General features: G+C 38.4%; 1 protein-coding gene across 1 annotated transcript; it reads right to left on the reverse strand.

The window, feature by feature from the left end:
• Nucleotides 1–21,548: 21,548 nt before the first annotated feature.
• LOC132610933 (uncharacterized) lies at nt 21,549–22,499 on the reverse strand. Its single transcript, XM_060325345.1, has 3 exons — nt 22,083–22,499; nt 21,874–22,007; nt 21,549–21,786 (listed from the first exon to the last, which is right to left on the reverse strand). The coding sequence occupies exons 1-3, from the start codon at nt 22,497–22,499 to the stop codon at nt 21,549–21,551; spliced, it is 789 nt and encodes a 262-aa protein (XP_060181328.1).
• Nucleotides 22,500–22,816: the final 317 nt, after the last annotated feature.

The following is a 22,816-nucleotide window of genomic DNA, read 5'->3' on the forward strand; positions in this document are numbered from 1 at the left end:
CTGGAGCGCCTCAATTTCTGACGATTAATCTTCCTTGGATTCCTTGGTTGCTTTGTATGAGCAATAACATGGTTTCTTCTTAACATATACAGTTCTTCCTTGTGCAATTACTAGCTCATCATCTTCACGTAAATGTAGACTCTATATTCATGGTTTCACAATTCCTTTGGTGTTTCTTGACTACTGTTGATTTGCTATCAATGGGTGTATTCTTGGGTTCACCGAATTCCTTGCCTAATCAATTCTTGGAAATTATTCTCCTCCTTTTGTGGCTAAAATTTATGTTCCTACTCATGGTCATCTTTTTTTGGTATCACTCGTCTGCCGACTAGCTCCTCATACTTTATCATCCTCATTGTCTCTTCGACGTTTGTCGTTTACATCCTCATATACTCGTTTAGCCAATACTTATCATATACTTTAATCCAATTTTGGTCTTATCTTCCCTTTTATCCCAATATACCAGAAATTCTTGTTTTTTTTATCTCCACGTATCCTTCTTAGGCTTCACAGATGTTCCGTGCCCTCATCTTCTTGGGTTTTAACTTACTCTTCCCCCCTTAAGGATAACCTCAGAAACTGGTAATGTAGTATCCCTTGCTTTCCTGTAGCAACTGAATCGATTCTTGCGGTATTTTATGTTCCAGCTAATGTCACGTTGAAATTTCCTTTCATCCATACACTTTACTTGATTCTCTCTTGTTCTTGATAAGGCTTCTTATGCTCGGTTTGGCTATCGGTAATTACTGTACCTACTCCAAGAATATCTCAAATCTCTCCTTCAAGGATCCTTTTCTTTCAATTTATTCTTAAGGTTGCTAAATCCCTTAATCCGGCTGATAAATTAGGAATAAATTTGGAAATTTTGCCGAAATGTGAAGCAGGCTCCTTATCATGCAGCGAATTCAAATCATTTCACCCTTTCCTTTATCTCTAGTTTTCAATCGTAGACATTTCCTTTCTAGAAGAACCATTATTTTGCTTGTTCTGTGAGAGTTCATTGTCGCTAGCTTTGTTCCAATCAGATGCGTCATCTCTTTATTACCTCCTTTGAGGTTCTTCTTTGACTCTTGGCCTTCGCTTAATTTTTACCTGATAAGTCTTTCCCATAGTCTGGCATACCCTATTTGTTGTTTGACTTTATCAGTCGCATAGATATATAAAGTTCTTAGATACTCATTTCCTCTGTTTACCTTTGCGATTTAAGGCTTTTGTCTGTTCCCTCTCTTACATTGACCTTATCCTTTAGCCAACCAAATCTGGTTTCTTCTTTCAATACCATCGTAAGTCAATGTACTATTGCATCTATTTCCCACGACCCGCTCTTTCATTTGCCCAGCTCATACTGTTATGTAGTTCTTTTTTTACTAAATGGTTGTACCATAGTCAGGTGTCATAGTTCTTCTGATATCTTGTCGATCCTTGTCCTACTCATAAATACTTATAATTTATATCCTTTTCTTCCTCCTTTCATCCCTTTCTTATCTTTCCTTTCGATGCCATAACTTATTTATATTCATGCATACCCCTTGTATATTCATCCTATTTCCTTTATAATCAAATCTCTGTACTCCCTATCAAAACTCTTGTCTCGTGCTATCTATGTTTTACCTCTTGGCCAAACTTCTTATCTTATTAACCTTCCATAAAATCTGATTATTCTTTCTCAGGTTACGTCCATACCTATTGTTTTTATACTTCAATCCTATTTATCGAGATCTATTTCCAGGATCTTCGCATTTGCCCTTTACCACATGTTTCCATATTCTATCCTTCCTTCTTATTTACTTTAAAATTTTATCCGAATAGCCCTTCGCCTCTACCACCGCCTTAACCCTTTCCTCGGAAACTTTACTTGACTTATACTAGCAACATGCTTCCCTTGCTTACACTTCTCTTCTTCTCATGACATCACAATCTTCTTACTCTTATGTACACATATTTTTCTTCTCCTTGATATTGTTGCATCATGACGATCCAAATTTAACATTCGGAGAAACAGTATCAATTTGCCTTGTAGCACTTGCTACCTTAACTTCAATACCCAGCTCAATCAATACCTATAACATATCGCAAGACCGATCATAAAGGCACGCATGACACTTAATGTGGCCATACATGAATTATCGTTTACATTGCTTCTCAATATCTTACTTACAAAATACTCCATTTTCTTTTTAACTCTGTCCTGAGTCTGTGATGAGTCTGTGAAGTATTACATTTCCTCTCTTTTTGACCAGCTAGCCAGACTCCTACCTTACAATCATTTCAAAATTCTAATCGTAAGGCTCATATGCTCCTAATTTCCCTAGGCTATTCTGATTTCTCATACCTTTCGCATGTCTGAATTTGTAGGACTTCTTAGCATATTTTTTTAAGTCCTGATCATGAGTTTCTGGCGATATAGCCTTAATGAATAATCTCCTCGAACACCTACTCTACTTTTTTTTTCATATGCCAACATCGCTCTTATTTTTCTATCATCAAGTGACCTTCACAATATCCGTCTGAAAAATCAAAGTGGAACCTTCTTATATAGATCAACTATACACACACGACCTATGCCTGAAATTGGTATGATCTTCATTTCTTTAATCGGCCAGCAACATCGCATATTAGGAGTTATATGAGCAATCCAGAAGGCAATCATAATTGTAATCTAACTTACATAACCATTTCTCATTCCTGGATCCGAGGTTGTCGTTAGTATCAGAAGTAACTTGGTCGTAATGATTCTTAGAATCGTACCAATTATTGAATACTCAGAGTCCCCTTGAAGTTAAATAACTGGTGACTTCTGAATCCCAAAGAAAACTTACATCATATAGGGAAGTTCAATAAAACGAGTCCATGTGTCTATTATCAACCCATCCTAATCCTATATATATATATATACTTCTATAATAAAACCTTCCCTTACTCATTAACTTCCTTTATCCATATCAATATCTCTTCGTTATCTTTGACTTGTCAATCTATGAATCGTAATACTATAAGTGAGTTCTTACTGTCAACTTTCCTTATGTCTTCAATAAGTCTCAATCCTCTAAAATCTCGAATGCAACTCATCCCAGTTTCCCTAGCTACTAATCACTTTTCCTCCTGGGTTCATCCCTTAAATCAAATTGGAATCATTCTAAAACTCCTTTTTAAAAGTGTCTCATAACTGTTTATTCACTCATAGCTTACCAAACGTCTGGTTATGACATTTCCTTTTACTCTTTCTCTATGGCATAGACATTCAAACAATTCAATTTGTAAAACTTTTGGCAGAGTTTCCTCTATAATTCTTACTATCTCAACCCTGCACACAACCCAAAAAACACATCCAATGCCTCTCAGGGCAATCACAAATACACGTGGCATCCTGCTCACGTACTAGTCATCCATATAAATCAATATCAATAAAGTAGGGAACAGACCTTTCGAGTCAACAAACTTCAATTCTCATCAATTTCTCCAAGCTGTATAATCAACTGCTTATCCACAACCCAAAATATTTAGGGTTAAAATCATGGACTTCATATCCTATGGCTTAGCTCTACAACACAATCTAAGGTAAGAAAGAAGAGTAACCATCCTAAATGCCCTGTAGCTTCCTGTTTATAAATATGGCGCACTTCACACCCATAAACAAGACTCTACTGCACACGGTATGTAGACAACCCTAGGACAGGACTGCTCTGATACCAAGTTTGTCATGCCCCAAATTTGGAGCGGCGTGATCGGCAGTCGGTGCCAAACTAAGCCCGAGCGAACCACTCTAAATCTGAAACTCCGATAAGGCCTACTTGCACACAGACAATACCGACAAGCCTGTGAGGGCGTAATCTGGACATATATATATATATATATATATATATAAATGCTGACTATCTCGTCTGAACAGGGCACACACATACCAAAAATTATATACACAACTGAGCAAGAGAACGAGACTGCTATGTATGCTATACAACAAAAAATGAGAGCTGCCAAAGCTACCTAACATCCCAACTACATACAACTGTCTCCAGACCTCTAGGGAATACGAGATTTAGAAGGGACAGGATAAAAGGGACGTCAGTATGAAACAATGTACCGAGTATGTAAGGCAATGGAATAACAGAAACTGAACTGAAAATATTGCAATCTGGAGGCCAAAGAATGCCCTGAAAATCTCACCTGATCTGTCTCATATGAAATGCAATATAATACTACTATATATCTCACTGACCAAGTGGCCAGGGACCTAAAAATTCTCACTGACCCGTCGGCCAGGCAATCTGTCTCACTGACCAGTCGGCCAGGCATTCTGTCTCACTAACCTATAGGCCAGACATATATGTCTCACTGATCCGTAGGCCAGCCCTATCTGTCTCACTGACCCGTAGGCCAGGAAAAATAAAATTGTCTCACTGACCAAGTGGCCAGGCTAAAGAAATATATATATATATATATATATATATATATATAGCCAGGCTAAAGAAATATATATATATCATGCAGTATGTCATGCATATGCTGAAAACACTGATACTGTAACATGTCTCTTCTGTCTCTCTATAAACTCAAGGACATAGGGAGGGGATATGGCCCCTCAGAAAGAATAACATAACACTCGGAAACTAAGCAATAATATGACAAGCTCTATTTTGACAAATCTCTAGTCATAAGGTTCATCACGCTCTCACCATATATGAAAATCATGCCAAGAAAAGAAGGAACAACCTTAACATACATGGAAGCTTACTTCTGGACTTTCCAACTTACTTTCTGTCTTGCAATCTACATAAGATCATTTGTAGTCTAGTAATCTACATATAAAACCATTCATAATGTTGTTAGGCTCATCATCATATGCCTTTTTTAAGCCTTCTAATGAAATTCCTTTAAAATCTGCCGAAATTCGGGCAGCATCTCCCCTGTTTATATGCCTAGCCCGAGATCATAATACCAATAACCGACAACAACAACAACAATACTAACATCATCAACATCATCATCAATATCAAAACATCCCACATGATGTTTGGTCAATTTCTCAACCAACAACTTTATTATACGAGTATTTATTCACTCTATCTTTGTGAATAAACCAAAAGTGATGTTATTAAGGGGAGATTCATACCTTATCCTTCTTAAAACAGTGGTATCTTCGATATACCTTGAATCCAAGCCAAAATCCACCGCAAAACAATACTAGAACAATAACTATATGCTACCCTAGCCTCGTATAACCAAAATCACTTCAAACCCTTAACTTTTTATGACATAATTGCCCTTTGTGTGTGCTAAGCCTTTTTTTTTACTGATTTTTGGTGAAAAAATGCAGTTTTGACCCTTTTAACCAACGATGGTCAATCAGTTGGGTTCTTCACGAACCAATAGAAATTAAGCATTCAAAATCAAATACAACCAAAAACAATTAAAGATTTCAAATATAGCCGCTGTATTGCAAGAAAAAGTAGAAGAAAAAAGGATGCAAATGCCGTGTTTGGGGTGGCGGTAGGTCAGGAGGAGTAAAGCAATTAATGTTTACTCGATTCGGCCATGCCATGCTTTGAAAAAGCACCATATATCTGAAAAATAACTCCATTTGGAGACGATAACGAGGAGAGAGAAAGGGGTTGGGCCACGGCGGCTAGGGTTTGGGGGGAGAGGGAGAGGGAAAAAGGAGTTGGGGTGTGTTTGGGGTGAGAATGAAAATAATGAAGGGTATTACCCCTGTTAATAATGGAAATGGGTCGGGTCTGGTCCGATTTGGACTTGGCCTAGTTATTTTTTTTTTTAAAAGGAAATGGGGCTGGGCTAAATATATATGTATATACACGATATACGTGTATTCTTACATGTACATTTGTGTATATACGTGTATATATGCCGGATTTTAATACTCACTTTAATAAATAACAAAATTTAGATGATGACCAATCAATTTAAATCCTAAATATGGTTAAACAAGATTAGTTTTAATATCCAAGAATTAATTTTTATGTAATCTGTCCTTTAATTGACTTAATCTAAAAACCAGCTATTTCAAACGTAGCCCCGGATGGTCCGATTGGTTTTTTTTAAAGTGATTACTTGCAAAAATAACCCATGATAGGACTAGTTTTACAATAATTACCCCAACTACGAGAAATTCTTTCTAATTGGGCCACCATTGGGCTATTAATTGATTATTTCAATTATAGAGAATAAATGAGCAATTCTTTTTTAGAATTAACCATAATTAAATAGTTAATTAATTATGATAAATTCGAATAATTTGACTAAATGGTGATTGTGGGGTGAAAGGGTTAATTTATTTAATTAATCAAATTCCCTGAATTTTAAACAGAGTATAATAACTTGCAATTTTGTCAATTTTACCAATTAAACAGTTAAATGCATAATTTTTGCAATTTTATAAAATGTGCAAATTAATTTATAAATGATTTGTAATATTTATATAAATTATTTTACCAATTAGAATGGTAAAATATTTTCCTGAATAACTTTTATAAAATCATCTTAGCTTCAAAAAATAGGTATTTTACTCTAATTGGGAGTCAAGGACTCTAAATAAATAAATGAATCTCGGAAGGTCAAAAATTAGGTGTCAACAACTGCCCCTTCGGTGTTCGGCGATGGCAAAGCCTTCCCTGAGCAACGAATTTGACTAACCCTGATTTTTGACTGACCCGGCTTATCCTTTCCTCTCATTTTTATGCAATTTTAAAATATGTGGCCAGACCATGGTTTCTGGGTTTCCTACATATCTCAAGTTCCATGAGCCTTCAGGCCACTTGTAGTTTGACTCAATCATGACTTCTACATGCAAATTTAAACAAATTCTCAGATCTTTCGGCTGTCAAGCTGGGAAGTCCGGTGTGATTGGTGAGGGTGTGACTGACTCTCTGGTATTGTGTCCGCCTACATGTCACACCCTAACCTTACTAAGGTGTGATGGGCACCCGACCTTTACTTAGGGCCGAGCGAACCCTCTGACCCTTAGTACACACATAATCTTGTCAAACTTTTAAATTAAATAAGGATGAAATACATAGTAAAACTTTTAGAAATATTCTTTCTCGTAGCTTTCAAATCAAACAAAATCTGTAATCATATAGAACTTATATCATAACACAAAATTACACATCGGCTGATGGAGCCGCTTACAGAACTGACAACCAATACCCACGACTCTGTCTGCAAAGTCTCTAACATTAATCAGACATCATAGCACATATACTCTGACTCGGCAGCACTCCAGGAATAAGTGGAGCTTGCCAACTCCGCTGGAACATCTTCTGTAATGACTTCTACTCATCTGGGTGTACCTGCGCGACATGAAACGCAGCCCCCGAAGAAAGGGGGTCAGTACGGAATATGTACTAAGCATGTAAGGCATGGAATACAGAAAACAAAACCATAACCGAAACAAACAGTACAAGAGTGAGTACATTATCCAGATTACCAAAGCGCTTATTTTCCAATCACAAATCGTGTATGCAGAGGCCACATATCAGAAAAAGTGCAGATCCAGGATGTCAGAATACTTGTTTCCCAGACACAGATCATATATGCCGGAGTCATACGTCAGAATGAGTATGGATCCAGAATGTCAGAATATTGGTTTTCCAGGCACGGATCATGTATGCCGATATCATATAACAGAAGAAGTACAGAAAGTACAAAATGCCAAAATGCTTACTTTCCAAACACAAATCATATATGCCAGAATCACATATCGTATATATATATGCCAGAATCACATATCGTATATATGCATGTAACATATCCCGGGCCTCTCGTGAGGGACGCGGTGAACAGAATCATCATATGCCAAAATCATATATCATATATGCATGTAACGTGTCCCGGACCTCCAGTGAGGGACTCGGTGGATAGAATCATGTATGCAACATCATGTATCATATATACATATAACGTGTCCCAGCCCTCTAGTGCGGGTCTCGGTGAATAGAGTTATCATATGCCATCCTGGCCGCCATCCCCGTATCATCACATCATCATATACATATTCATATAACGTGTCCCGGCCTGCCTATGAGGGACTCGGTGAACAATGCAGTGGAGTGCGCACGAGAACATGTCCTGGCCCGGGACTCAGTGAATGATACAGAGAAATGCGCACGATAACGTGTCCTGGCCCGGGACTCAGTGAAAGATACATTGAGGCGTGTACCAGCAGAGTAGTGAGAAACCATATGCACATAAATCAAGACTCGATAGACAAGTATACTTACCGACATCTGACGGCTCAGAAACAAGTTTCGGGTCAATCCGATTTAGTATAAGAAAGTTATGAGCGTTTAAAGTACAGAACCTTCTACGAACGTTTCAGAAGCCATTTTTCGAAAATCAAAGCCATGATCATGTCAAGTACCTTTCGGATATCGTTATGGATCAAATCAAATGGAGCTTTTGGGACCATGTATACATATCAAATTATATCGAAGACTCGATGGAATAATCGAACAAACTATTATTTGAGAATCAAGACATTTATCATACCAAATATCATTCGAATGCCACTCAGAAACATATCAAACATCACAAGCACATCAAGAGCCAGAGGGATCATAGTCATTTATCAAACCGATCCGAGACCATATACCAAAGTTAGGGACATTGATACTTACGGAATTCTTTTAGGAACAGAAACTCTTTGAACGCTTTAGAAGCTTTCTTTGGAGAATCAAAACTATAGTCCTATCAGTAGCTTTTCGAATCTCATTATGGATCAAATCAGATAGGTCTTTTGGAACCATACATACGTATCAAAACATAGCAGACTGTTTTCAAAAGTCGAACACATTAATTCTTACAGAACTCTTTTAAGAACATTTCAAAAGTGCATACGAATCATAAACAAGCTCAGAATCACAGAATAGAGTAACCCCAATGTGCATATCAACATCATACCTTACTTGGCTCTAGGACATGCCAAAGAAAGAAAGGGTAAGCCTTACATACCTGTGCCACACCTTATTAGCTACACTTATTTATCCAAGCTTACTAGTCTACATACAAAGAATTCACATAATCATTAGATTCGGCGTCATACACTTGCTTTACTTCTTCAAATGAATTCAATTATAATCTGCCGAAATTTCGGCAGCATCTCCCCTGTAAGTACACCATCCCCGAGAATACAACTCGGCCAATTATCAACAACAATCCGAGAATTCAACTCGGCCAAATTATCAACAACAATATCAACAATCATATTTCCAACTTCAACAATTATTTCGAAATACATTCTAACATTAACAATTCTTTCTACACAATCCGACGGCATTCCATTTATATCCAATTTAATCACATATATTCAAGCTACCACCAATGATCCCACATTCAAGTATTAATCCAAAATCTTTCTAACATGATTCAAGAATACTTCTAACAATTCACATAATATTCCAAACAACCCAATCAATATATCACTTCACCCGAAACCTTCCAAAAGCAATAAGAACCATAACAACACACTTCCTTCTTTCAAATTCAATTACAACAACCCAACTTACAATCTTCCAAACACATGTCTCATTTCCAATATTCATGAAATATATTTACAACATACACATTAGCAACTCTATTCTTAAAATTATAAGGAATCATACTAATATCACATTAACTTCTTCCATAATCCGCAAACGATTATAACTTCATTTCCAACCATTAAATCCTCATTTTACATCATAGAGTCTACCACAACAAAAATTAAAATACTAAGTAAAATCAATTCGTCACATCTCACCAATTCAATCCCCCATTCGGCCATCACTCCAACATACATATTTTCATGTATTTCATCTACCTCTACATGTTACAACATATACAAATCATCCATAACACAACAATCAAAATGCTAAAGAAAATTAGTTCTCCACCCCTACATAACACAACATAGGCACTGCTACAACTTCCACACTATAGTCTCGTGAATTTCATTCATTTGCACATACCACAACATGCACAAATCATTCATAACATATGAAAAGGAAGATTGAACACATACCTTTTTCACTCTACTTCTTGGCTTGACTAAGGTTGTGAGCTTGCACAATTAAATGATTTTATTGCTCCAACAACCATTCCATGTTAAAGAGGACCTTCAACTTGGTTGGAATATTAGAAGAAATATTTTTTTTTGATCAATTTTCCATGGAGCTAATTTTCCTTGGCCTTGGCCGAATGGCCTCTCTTGGTCTCTCTCCATGTTTCTTGAACTTTCTAAGGGGTGGAAGATGAAAATATGACTACTTAGTCATCTTATGTGCACATGTATAATTCACCCATATGGGCCTTGGCCCATATCAATTGGGACGGCCACCTTGACCCTTTTGGTCTCAAGCCCACTTTTTTTTTTTTTTTTTGTCTTGTAATTCATGAAAATTATTTTCCTAATTCCAAATTTGCCCTTAGCCTTCCTCCATATTTCTATGAGTCATCTTGCGAATTTCCCTTTTTACCCTTAGCCTTCCTCAATATTTTCACGTCAAAAATTTTCATAAACAACTTGTGTTTTCAAAAAGATCAAAACATAACCTTGCCCTTAACTTCTCGCAACTATCTCGAATTATCTGAACGTACAAAATACGGGCTATAAAATCCTCCCCCCCCCTTTAGAACATTCGTCCTCGAATGTTCAACTGATCTTGTGGTGTCTTGTCACACTTCGGGGGGGGGGGGGGGGTCCTTTTTACATTTGTCCTTTTCTTCCTGCCCATTCCTTATCTTTTACCGTACTTTCTTCGTAATCGAACTTCTCGGTCTTTGCATAAGTCCTCGTTCCGTATCATGGGTTTTCTAATCCATTGTACCAACTTATTATCCTTGTCCTTCCTAAATCTTCTTTTGACACAAGCATACTTGTCTTTGATTTCTTTGTATTGGCGCTCGTTTCGTCCATCGTTATTCTTTGTGCACTTAGCTTGTGGACCGTTCTTGCTCTCTTTGTTACCCTTTAAAACATATCACTGTGTACTTAGGCACGACGCCAGTTTGCCCGATATGAAGAATTCAAATCATGACATAAACATATCATAATTCATATTGGCATGAAGCATTCTCTTAAGGTGTCTTGCATCCTTTCCCTTCAGGTCGGCCTCACGGTACACTTATTGTCAATCCGTTCTACTTCTTTCATGTATCCTTTTGATGTGCCGATATGTTTTGAACTCTGGTCCCGAGCTAATAAATTTCCTTTTCCGGCGCTCGAAAATGTTGCAAGTCCTCTTTAAGTCTAATATAATATGTTCTCCCCCCCTTTTTAAGGGGTTCCTTATACGTCAATATCTTTGAGTACCCTCGTCTTCCTTTCCAACTCTACGCTTAACATATCGAAAACTTCTTATTATAATTTTTTCTTTCATTTTATGTCTGTATCATCACTCTGTCCACATTTCCATATTCTTATTATTTGTAGCATCAGCTTTAATGTTCGTAAAACACTCCTTCAAACTCGCAGACCCGTTCTATTCTTAAGTCATCTTTTCAGAAAGACACTTCCATATCTGAGGCAACCACATTAATATGGCTATACATTTATTCCTTTATATACCTTTCAAGGCTGAAGTCCTATAACAGCATCACTAAACTTAGTCATTCCTTCTCTTACTTCACATTCCTTGTCGTGGTCACTTTTCTTTCAGACCCACTTATTGAAATTGGTTTTCGAACCTCACACACTCCTCTCTTGTTCCATATTACCGCACTCTATCCTTTTCCCATGTCTACCTTTGAATTTTTATCCAAATAGTCTCGTACCTTGCCGGTAATTTTCTCTCGGGGTTTCACTCACCGAGGTTTTCTTACCTTTCACCTTTTTCCGACATTTTGATCTCCTTATTTCCCATCTACTCACTCACTTTCTTTTTCCAAATATCATTGTATTAAAATTTCAAATCTTGACCTGTAGTAAAAATTAATAGCATCTTATCTTGTAACACTTGTACCATTTACCTTTGTTGTTACTTGGACTTCGGTATCCTTACTCAATTGGTGCCTTCCATTTCTTAGCACCGGTCGCTGGGACACACGTGTCCACTGATACAATCACAGATGAGATATCATACGTATTCATATACATATACGTATAATTATTATCAACTAGCCCACAAAATACTTCCAAACGCTATTCAAGCCTATCCAAATTCCAGAGCCGTTACGCACTTTCTGTCTCTTCTCTAGTCTAGCCTGTCGCGTGCTATGTGGCCTTTTATGGTCTCCAACCATCCCATATACTCTAACTTCCCCTAGGCTATTCTAATTTTTCCATTTACCTCTTATATCTAAATCCATAAGATTTCGTGCACACTTCCCAGGGGGGTCACCCATCCTAAAATTTCTCCCACCTTAGCACGCTTAACCTCGAAACTTTGATGGAATCCGGTGCCTTAATGCTGATATAATCGCGTCCGCTTCCTCACATGACCTTTATTACATAATCTGGAACTTATCAAAGTCTCACAGATTCCGAGACACCCGCGTAGCACGTCTTTCCCCTTTACAATTACTATTTTACCGTTTTTCGATCCTCAATATTTACCTTTCACTTTCGTGTATAACTACCTTCCGTCCCAGATTCCCGATGGTAGCAAATATACCTTCTTTGCCGTTACCTATAAATACTTCGGGTATCAGCTTATTCGGATTTCCACCCACCATCCTTACATAATAATCTACAGCAGAATTGATTGTCGACTTTCTCTGAATCCTTCAACAGACCTTGTCCCTACTAAACTTCGGATGTTATCTATTTTAATCCTTCAGACTGCTAATCGTCTTTCTCACAAACATTCTTCAGATCATGCCGAATTCATAACCCTTCTGAAACATCGCATCTCATTCATTGTCTATGTACGATATTTCCTCTCCACGCTTCTTCTTGTAAGGTGTCCCTAGTTAAATGACCTGGTTTTAAAAAATTCTAACAGGGTCTCCTTTACAAATTCTTACCATTCAGATCTGTATGCAGCAAATACCAACAATGCCTCACAGAGCATACATACACATACTACACATTTCCAGCCATCCAGAGCTCCCAGTCTCAGATAACAGAACAAATATATCAAGACTTCTATAACCTTCCATTTCATCCTTTACCTTCTCTGTCGTATGTAAGGCTTACATATAAGGAATCTCATTTCCTATGACTTGGCTCTATCGCACGATCTGAGACAGAAAGAAGGTCAACAATCCCTAGATGCCCCGTAGCCTCCTGTTTATAAATGTGGCGCGCTTCACACCATAAACAGGACACTACCGGACACGACTTTGCAGACAACCCCTAGGAAAACCTGCTCTGATACCACTTTGTCACACCCTAACCTTACTAGGGTGTAATGGGCACCCGACCCTTACTTAGGGCCGAGCGAACCCTCTGACCCTTAGTACACACATAATCTTGTCAAAACTTTTGAATCAAATAAGGATGAAATACATAGTAAAACTTTCAGAAATATTCTTTCTCGCAGCTTTCAAATCAAACAAAATCTGTAATCATATAGAACTTATATCATAACACAAAATGACATATCGGCTGATGGTGCCGCTTACAGAACTCACAACCAATACCCACGACTCTGTCTGCAAAGTCTCTAACATTAATCAGACATCATAGCATATATACTCTGACTCGGCAGCACTCCAGGAATAAGTGGAGCTTGCCAACTCCGCTGGAACATCTTTTGTAATGACTTCTACTCATCTGGGTGTACCTGCGCGGCATGAAACGCAGCCCCCGAAGAAAGGGGGTCAGTACGAAATATGTACTGAGAATGTAAGGCATGGAATACAGAAAACAGAACCATAACCGAAACAAACAGTACAAGAGTGAGTACATTATCCAGATTACCAAAGCGCTTATTTTCCAATCACAAATCGTGTATGCAGAGGCCACATATCAGAAAAAGTGCAGATCCAGCATGTCAGAATACTTGTTTCCTAGACACAGATCATATATGCCGGAGTCATACGTCAGAAGGGGTATGGATCCAGAATGTCAGAATATTTGTTTTCCAGGCACGGATCATGTATGCCGATATCGTATAACAGAAGAAGTACAGAAGGTACAAAATGCCAAAATGCTTACTTTCCAAACACAAATCATATATGCCAGAATCACATATCGTATATATGCATGTAACAGATCCCGGGCCTCTCGTGAGGGACGCGGTGAACAGAATCATCATATGCCAAAATCATATATCATATATGCATATAACGTGTCCCAGCCCTCCAGTGAGGGACTCGGTGGATAGAATCATGTATGCAACATCATGTATCATATATACATATAACGTGTCCCGGCCCTCTAGTGCGGGTCTTGGTGAATAGAGCTATCATATGCCATCCTGGCCGCCATCCCAGTATCATCAAATCATCATATACATATTCATATAACGTGTCCCGGCCCGCCTATGAGGGACTCGGTGAACAATGCAGTGGAGTGCGCACGAGAACATGTCCTGGCCCGGGACTCAGTTAATGATACGGAGGAATGCGCACGACAACGTGTCCTGGCCCGGGACTCAGTGAAACATACATTGAGGCGTGCACGAACAGAGCAGTGAGAAACCATATGCACATAAATCAAGACTCGATAGACAAGTATACTTACCGACATCTGACGGCTCAGAAACAAATTTCGGGTCAATCCGATTTAGTATAAGAAAGTTATGAGCGTTTGAAGTACAGAACCTTCTATGAACGTTTCAGAAGCCATTTTTGGAAAATCAAAGCCATGATCATGTCAAGTACCTTTCGGATATCGTTATGGATCAAATCAAATGGAGCTTTTGGGACCATGTATACATATCAAATTATATCGAAGACTCGATGGAATAATCGAACAAACTATTATTTGAGAATCAAGACATTTGTCATACCAAATATCATTCGAATGCCACTCAGAAACATATCAAACATCATAAGCACATCAAGAGCCATAGGGATCATAGTCATATATCAAACCGATCCGAGACCATATACCAAAGTTAGGGACATTGATACTTACGGAATTCTTTTAGGAACAGAAACTCTTTGAACGCTTCAGAAGCTTTCTTTGGAGAATCAAAACAATAGTCATATCAGTAGCTTTTCGAATCTCATTATGGATCAAATCAGATAGGTCTTTTAGAACCATACATACGTATCAAAACATAGCAGACTGTTTTCAAAAGTCGAACACATTAATTCTTACAGAACACTTTTAAGAACATATCAAAAGTGCATACGAATCATAAACGAGCTCGGAATCACAGAATAGAGTAACCCCAATGTGCATATCAACATCATACCTTACTTGGCTCTAGGACATGCCAAAGAAAGAAAGGGTAAGCCTTACATAGCTGTGCCACACCTTATTAGCTACGCTTATTTATCCAAGCTTGCTAGTCTACATACAAAGAATTCACATAATCATTAGATTCAGCGTCATACACTTGCTTTAGTTGTTCAAATGAATTCATTTATAATCTGCCAAAATTTCGGCAGCATCTCCCCTGTAAGTACACCATCCCCGAGAATACAACTCGGCCAATTATCAACAACAATCCGAGAATTCAACTCGGCCAAAGTATCAACAACAATATCAACAATCATATTTCCAACTTCAACAATTATTTCAAAATACATTCTAACATTAACCATTCTTTCTACACAATCCGACGGCATTCCATTTATATCCAATTTAATCACATATATTCAAGCTACCACCAATGATCCCACATTCAAGTATTAATCCAAAATCTTTCTAACATGATTCAAGAATACCTCTAACAATTCACATAATATTCCAAACAACCCAATCAATATATCACTTCACCCGAAACCTTCCAAAAGCAACAAGAACCATAACCACACACTTCCTTCTTTCAAATTCAATTACAACAACCCAACTTACAATCTTCCAAACACATGTCTCATTTCCAATATTCATGAAATATATTTACAACATACACATTAGCAACTCTATTCTTATAATTATAAGGAATCATACTAATATCACATTAACTTCTTCCATAATCCGCAAACGATTACAACTTCATTTCCAACCATTAAATCCTCATTTTACATCATAGAGTCTACCACAACAACAATTAAAATACTAAGTAAAATCAATTCGTCACATCTCACCAATTCAATCCCCCATTCGGCCATCACTCCAACATACATATTTTCATGTATTTCATCTCCCTCTACATGTTACAACATATACAAATCATCCATAACTCAACAATCAAAATGCTAAAGAAAATTAGTTCTCCACCCCTACATAACACAACATAGGCACGGCTACAACTTCCACACCATAGTCTCGTGAATTTCATTCATTTTCACATACCACAACATGCACAAATCATTCATAACATATGAAAGGGAAGATTGAACACATACCTTTTTCACTCAACTTCTTGGCTTGACTAAGGTTGTGAGCTTGCACAATTAAATGATTTTATTGCTCCAACAACCATTCCATGTTAAAGAGGACCTTCAACTTGGTTGGAATACTAGAAGAAATATTTTTTTTGATCAATTTTCCATGGAGCTAATTTTCCTTGGCCTTGGCCGAATGGCCTCTCTTGGTCTCTCTCTATGTTTCTTGAACTTTCTAAGGGGTGGAAGATGAAAATATGACTACTTAGTCATCTTATGTGCACATGTATAATTCACCCATATGGGCCTTGGCCCATATCAATTGGGACGGCCACCTTGGCCCTTTTGGTCTCAAGCCCACTTTTTTTTTCTTGTAATTCATGAAAATTATTTTTCTAATTCCAAATTTGCCCTTAGCCTTCCTCCATATTTCTATGAGTCATCTTGCGAATTTCCCTTTTTACCCTTAGCCTTCCTCAATATTTTCACGTCAAAAATTTTCATAAACAACTTGTGTATTCAACAAGATCAAAACATAACCTTGCCCTTAACTTCTCGCAACTATCTCGAATTATCCGAACGTACAAAATACGGGCTATAACATCCTCCCCCCCCCCCCCCCCCCTTTAGAACATTCGTCCTTGAATGTTCAACTGATCTTGTGGGGTCTTGTCACACTTTGGGGGGGGGGGGGGGGTCCTTTTTACAGTTGTCCTTTTCTTCCTGCCCATTCCTTATCTTTTACCGTACTTTCTTTGTAATCAAACTTCTCGGTCTTTCCATGAGTCCACGTTCCATAGCATGGGTTTTCTAATCCATTGTGCCAACTTATTATCCTTGTCCTTCCCAGATCTTCTATTGACACAAGCATACTTGTCTTTGATTTCTTTTTATTAGCGCTCGTTTCGTCCATCGTTATTCTTTGTGCACTTAGCTTGTGGACCGTTCTTGATCTCTTTGTTACCCTTTAAAACATATCACTGTGTACTTAGGCACGACGCCAGTTTGCCCGATATGAAGGATTCAAATCATGACATAAACATATCATAATTCATGTTGGCATGAAGCATTCTCTTAAGGTGTCTTGCATCCTTTCCCTTCAGGTCGGCCTCACGGTACACTTATTGTCAATCCGTTCTACTTCTTTCATGTATCCTTTTGATGTGCCGATATGTTTTGAACTCTGGTCCCGAGCTAATAAATGTCCTTTTCCGGCGCTCGAAAATGTTGCAAGTCCTCTTTAAGTCTAATATAATATGTTCTCCCCCCCTTTTTAAGGGGTTCCTTATACGTCAATATCTTTGAGTACCTTCGTCTTCCTTTCCAACTCTACGCTTGACATATCGAAAACTTCTTATTATAATTTTTTCTTTCATTTTATGTCTGTATCATCACTCTGTCCACATTTCCATATTCTTATTATTTGTAGCATCAGCTTTAATGTTCGTAAAACACTCCTTCAAACTCGCAGACCCGTTCTATTCTTAAGTCATCTTTTCAGAAAGGCACTTCCATATCTGAGGCAACCACTTTAATATGGCTATACATTTATTCCTTTATATACCTTTCAAGGCTGAAGTCCTATAACAGCATCACTAAACTTAGTCATTCCTTCTCTTACTTCACATTCCTTGTCGTGGTCACTGTTCTTTCAGACCCACTTATTGAAATTGGTTTTCGAACCTCACACACTCCTCTCTTGTTCCATATTACCGCACTCTATCCTTTTCCCATGTCTACCTTTGAATTTTTATCCAAATAGTCTCGTACCTTGCCGGTAATTTTCTCTCGGGGTTTCACTTACCGAGATTTTCTTACCTTTCACCTTTTTCCGACATTTTGATCTCCTTATTTCCCATCTACTCACTCACTTTATTTTTCCAAATATCATTGTATTAAAATTTCAAATCTTGACCTGTAGTAAAAATTAATAGCATCTTATCTTGTAACACTTGTACCATTTAACTTTGTTGTTACTTGGACTTCGGTATCCTTACTCAATTGGTGCCTTCCATATCTTAGCACCGGTCGCTGGGACACACGTGTCCACTGATACAATCACAGATGAGATATCATACGTATTCATATACATATACGTATAATTATTATCAACTAGCCCACAAAATACTTCCAAATGCTATTCAAGCCTATCCAAATTCCAGAGCCGTGACGCACTTTCTGTCTCTTCTCTAGTCTAGCCTGTCACGTGCTATGTGGCCTTTTATGGTCTCCAATCATTCATAACATATGAAAGGGAAGATTGAACACATACCTTTTTCACTCAACTTCTTGGCTTGACTAAGGTTGTGAGCTTGCACAATTAAATGATTTTATTGCTCCAACAACCATTCCATGTTAAAGAGGACCTTCAACTTGGTTGGAATACTAGAAGAAATATTTTTTTTGATCTATTTTCCATGGAGCTAATTTTCCTTGGCCTTGGCCGAATGGCCTCTCTTGGTCTCTCTCCATGTTTCTTGAACATTCTAAGGGGTGGAAGATGAAAATATGACTACTTAGTCATCTTATGTGCACATGTATAATTCACCCATATGGGCCTTGGCCCATATCAATTGGGACGGCCACCTTGGCCCTTTTGGTCTCAAGCCCACTTTTTTTATTTGTCTTGTAATTCATGAAAATTATTTTCCTAATTCCAAATTTGCCCTTGGCCTTCCTCCATATTTCTATGAGTCATCTTGCGAATTTCCTTTTTTACCCTTAGCCTTCCTCAATATTTCCACGTCAAAAATTTTCATAAACAACTTGTTTATTCAACAAGATCAAAACATAACCTTGCCCTTAACTTCTCGCAACTATCTCGAATTATCCGAACATAAAAAATACGGGCTATAACACTACATATCCCTATTCTTAGGAATCAAGTCACTGATAGTTCGACTCGATCGGGGGAAAAGGATATCCCTTCTGCGGGAAGGCCTTTGTGTATTCCGGTGTGTGTTCGACTGGTCACGGAATAATAAAAACAAAAAAAAGCACGTAAGAAAATAAGTAGTTCTATGTGGCTGAGCATGGTAGGAGTGATCTTCCGAGTCCTGGCCGGAGAGCTTGACTCTCATGGGCACCCTATCTCGACCGGCGGCGTAAGAAAAGTTCCATGTTTGCTCCGTAACCTATCTGGATTTGATTTGATCAACCTGGTTTTTTGGAAGCTACCAATCTGCTTCCATATACTGAGTAATGTTGATTATTTAAATGACGAATACTGCGGTCATCTGGTCGGATTTACATCGTCTTGTCTTTTGAGCTAATACTGCGATCTCCTGACCGATTTTTCATCGCTTTGTCTTTTTAAGGGCGAATATTGCGGTCTCATGACCGGTTTAACATCGCTTTGTTGTCTTGCTACATTCCATAATTTATATGCATGGCCATCTCGGCAATTGAAATAAATGCCCACTTGGCATGTTTGTATGAATGGCCTTCTTGGCGATCGAAATAAATAGCCCTCTTGGCAATTGAAATAAATGGCCTTCTTGGCATGTTTGTATGAATGGCCCTCTTGGCATGTTTGTATGAATGGCCTTATTGGCAAATAATAAGAAGTGATGACCCTCTCGGCAGCACGAAAATAGATATGCAATGACCCTCTTGTCAAATAAGAAAAAGTGATGGCCCTCTCGGCAGTAGAAAAATAGATATGTAATGGCCCTCTTAGAAAATAAGAAGAAGTGACGGTCCGCTCGGCAATAGGAAAATTGATATGCAATGGCCCTCTTGGCAAATAAGAAGAAATGATGGCCCTCTCGGCAGCAAAAAAATAGATATGCAATGGCCCTCTTGGAAAATAAGAAGAAGTGATGTGAATGACAGATATGGCCCCTTCGGCTGAATCATCTTTCTTTCATCCTTTTTCCCGGCTGTGACCCTCTTGGTCGGATGTGTCGTCTTATTTTACTATGACCCTTTTGGCCAAACATGTGCCATTGCGGCAATTTTCGAAAATTCTGCAGCAATTGTGGCTTAATAGTTTTCCCTTTTGGCATTCAAAATGTTTCATAGACCTTATGGCTAGATATTTTCCCTTTTGGCATTCAAAACCTTGTAGCCCTCTTGACTAGATATTTTGCCCTTATGGCTTTTTGATCTTTTATAACCCTCATAGATGTATACTTAACCCTCATGGTGTTCTGATTTTTCTTAGAATTTGTGGCTTTTGTCCTTGGTGGTAGTTAAAATATTTCATAGCCCTCGTGGCTAGACATATACTCCGAAAGCTGGATCTCAATATCGGTCTGGACCTCCTTTAGCGAAACGTTTCCTGCACATGAAGCAAGGTTAGAAAAAGGATCGTCTTCTGATGTCCTGGGGGCCTGCATCAGAAATGGGTTAGTTTTCTCCTATTTTAAGTTGATCCGTGTTGCCGACGCTGTCGCATCTTCGGCTTTCTTGACCCGAAACCCCTTTAGCTCTGGTATTCGAAAGATAAACCTATTTTCCTTACGCAGGAAAATCATTTTTGTAATGCTACCATAAGGGTATTTAATTTGTGGGAAAATAAAATCATTATTAATCATCATGACATGCTCTTTGAATGAGGGAGATCCTTTCTTCCGTGACTGGGGTTTTTGCTCCCTTACGCGAAATTTTTGAGACCTTTTCTCAAAAATTCTGCTTCAGTTTAAATTTCGATCTACGAATTCTACTGCTGAATCTTCCAAAAATTTTGAGGTTTCTCAAAATTTCTGCCCCAGTTTAGAGTTCTAGGTTAGATGAATTTTTGTAATGGATTGACGGTGCGAATTTTTGAGATCCTTTAAAAATTTCTGCCTCAGTCAGGCGTGCAGCAGTCCTTGCTTCTTTGAGAAGTCTTATCTCTGAGGCTTCCTAGGGGTTTTCTTGGGTTTTGCTTTTGATGCGACCGAGCTCAAAAAGCACCTACGTATCCTGTCGCAGCAGGAATTCAGGTCGAACGTAGTTCAGAAATAAAATAATGGACTTTTGGATTTTACTAATAAGGCGACCGGGTCCTAGATGGACTGCCTACGTATCCCAGTATGGGGAAATCAGGTCACTGCGTAGTTCATATTACAAAAAGTGTTTTGTTTAGTCTATCTATTTCAAAACGATTACAAGTAAAAGGAAATATCTAATACAAGCAAATAGAATAACGATTACAAGCAATGAGTAATATTACAAACTAAGAAACTTCTTTATGCATAGTAGCGCTTGATTGCGTCTGAGTTGATCGGCTTTGGCCACTTTTGTCCTTCCATTTCTGCCAATACTACTGATCCTCCGGAGAGCACTTTGCGGACCACGTAAGGACCTTTCCAGTTGAGAGCAAATTTCCCTTTGTATTCATCTTGATGTGGAAAAATCCTTTTGAGCACCATCTGCCTAATCTGAAAATGTCTGGTTTTGACTTGCTTGTTGAAAGCTCTTGCTATCCTTTATCCATACAATTGACCATGACATACGGCAACCATCCTTTTTTCGTCAACTAGAGACAATTGTTCATATCAAACTCGGGCCCACTCAGTATCGTCTAATTCTGCTTCCTGAATGATTCTTAAGGAAGGGATCTCAACAGTTCCATAGACCAGCAAGTATTTAGTCGCTCCTGTTGAAGTTCTGGCCGTAATAAGGTATCCCAATAAGTCATAAGGCAACTGCTCGTGCCAACCGTTATGATTATCAGTCATTTTTCTCAATATCCTCTTTATATTTTTGTTGGCTGCTTCTACGGCTCTGTTCATTTGCAGCCAGTAAGCTGTTGAGTTTCGATGGGTGATCTTAAATTGCTCACAGATGTCCTTCATCAGGTGGCTATTCACATTTTCTCCATTGTTTGTTATGATGGAGTCGAGCACACTGAATCTGCATATGATGTGGTTTTGCACGAAGTCTGCCACCACTTTCTTTGTTACTGACGTGTGAGACGTTGCTTCCACCCACTTGGTGAAATAGTCAATGGCAACCAAAATGAACCGGTGACCATTAGAAGCTGCGGGTTCAATGGGTCCAATAACATCCATGCCCCAAGCTACGAAAGGCCATAGTGACCTCATAACATTAAGCTCACTTGGAGGGACCTTGATCAGATCACCGTGGATCTGACATTGATGGCACCTTTGCACGTATTTGCAGCAATCACTTTCCATGGTCATCCAATAGTACCCTGCTCGGAGAATCTTCTTTGCTAGTATGAATCCATTCATATGGGGTCCACATGTCCCAGCATGTACTTTTTTTTAGAAGTTTGGTGGCTTCGCCGGCATCTACACATCTAAGTAGACCCAAATCCGGCGTCCGTTTGTACAACATTTCTTGTTTAGGAAGAAACCATTCACCATTCTTCTTATGGGCTTCTTTTGTCCATTTGTCATGCCTTCGGGATACTCCCGCCCTTCTAGATACATTTTGATGTCGCTGTACCATACTTTGTCGTCTGGCTCAGCTTCCACATGGCAACAGTAGG

This window comes from Lycium barbarum, chromosome 1 (assembly GCF_019175385.1).
Source record: "Lycium barbarum isolate Lr01 chromosome 1, ASM1917538v2, whole genome shotgun sequence".
Taxonomy (NCBI): domain Eukaryota; kingdom Viridiplantae; phylum Streptophyta; class Magnoliopsida; order Solanales; family Solanaceae; genus Lycium; species Lycium barbarum.

Coding starts and splice junctions, on each gene's coding strand:
- LOC132610933 (XM_060325345.1), bottom strand. CDS start 22,499: ATGGAAAGTGATTGCTGCAAATACGTGCAAAGGTGCCATCAATGTCAG. Junction 22,008..22,082: donor GGCTGCAAATGAACAGAGCC/GTAGAAGCAGCC, acceptor TGGCACGAGCAG/TTGCCTTATGACTTATTGGG. Junction 21,787..21,873: donor GCAGAATTAGACGATACTGA/GTGGGCCCGAGT, acceptor GTATGGATAAAG/GATAGCAAGAGCTTTCAACA.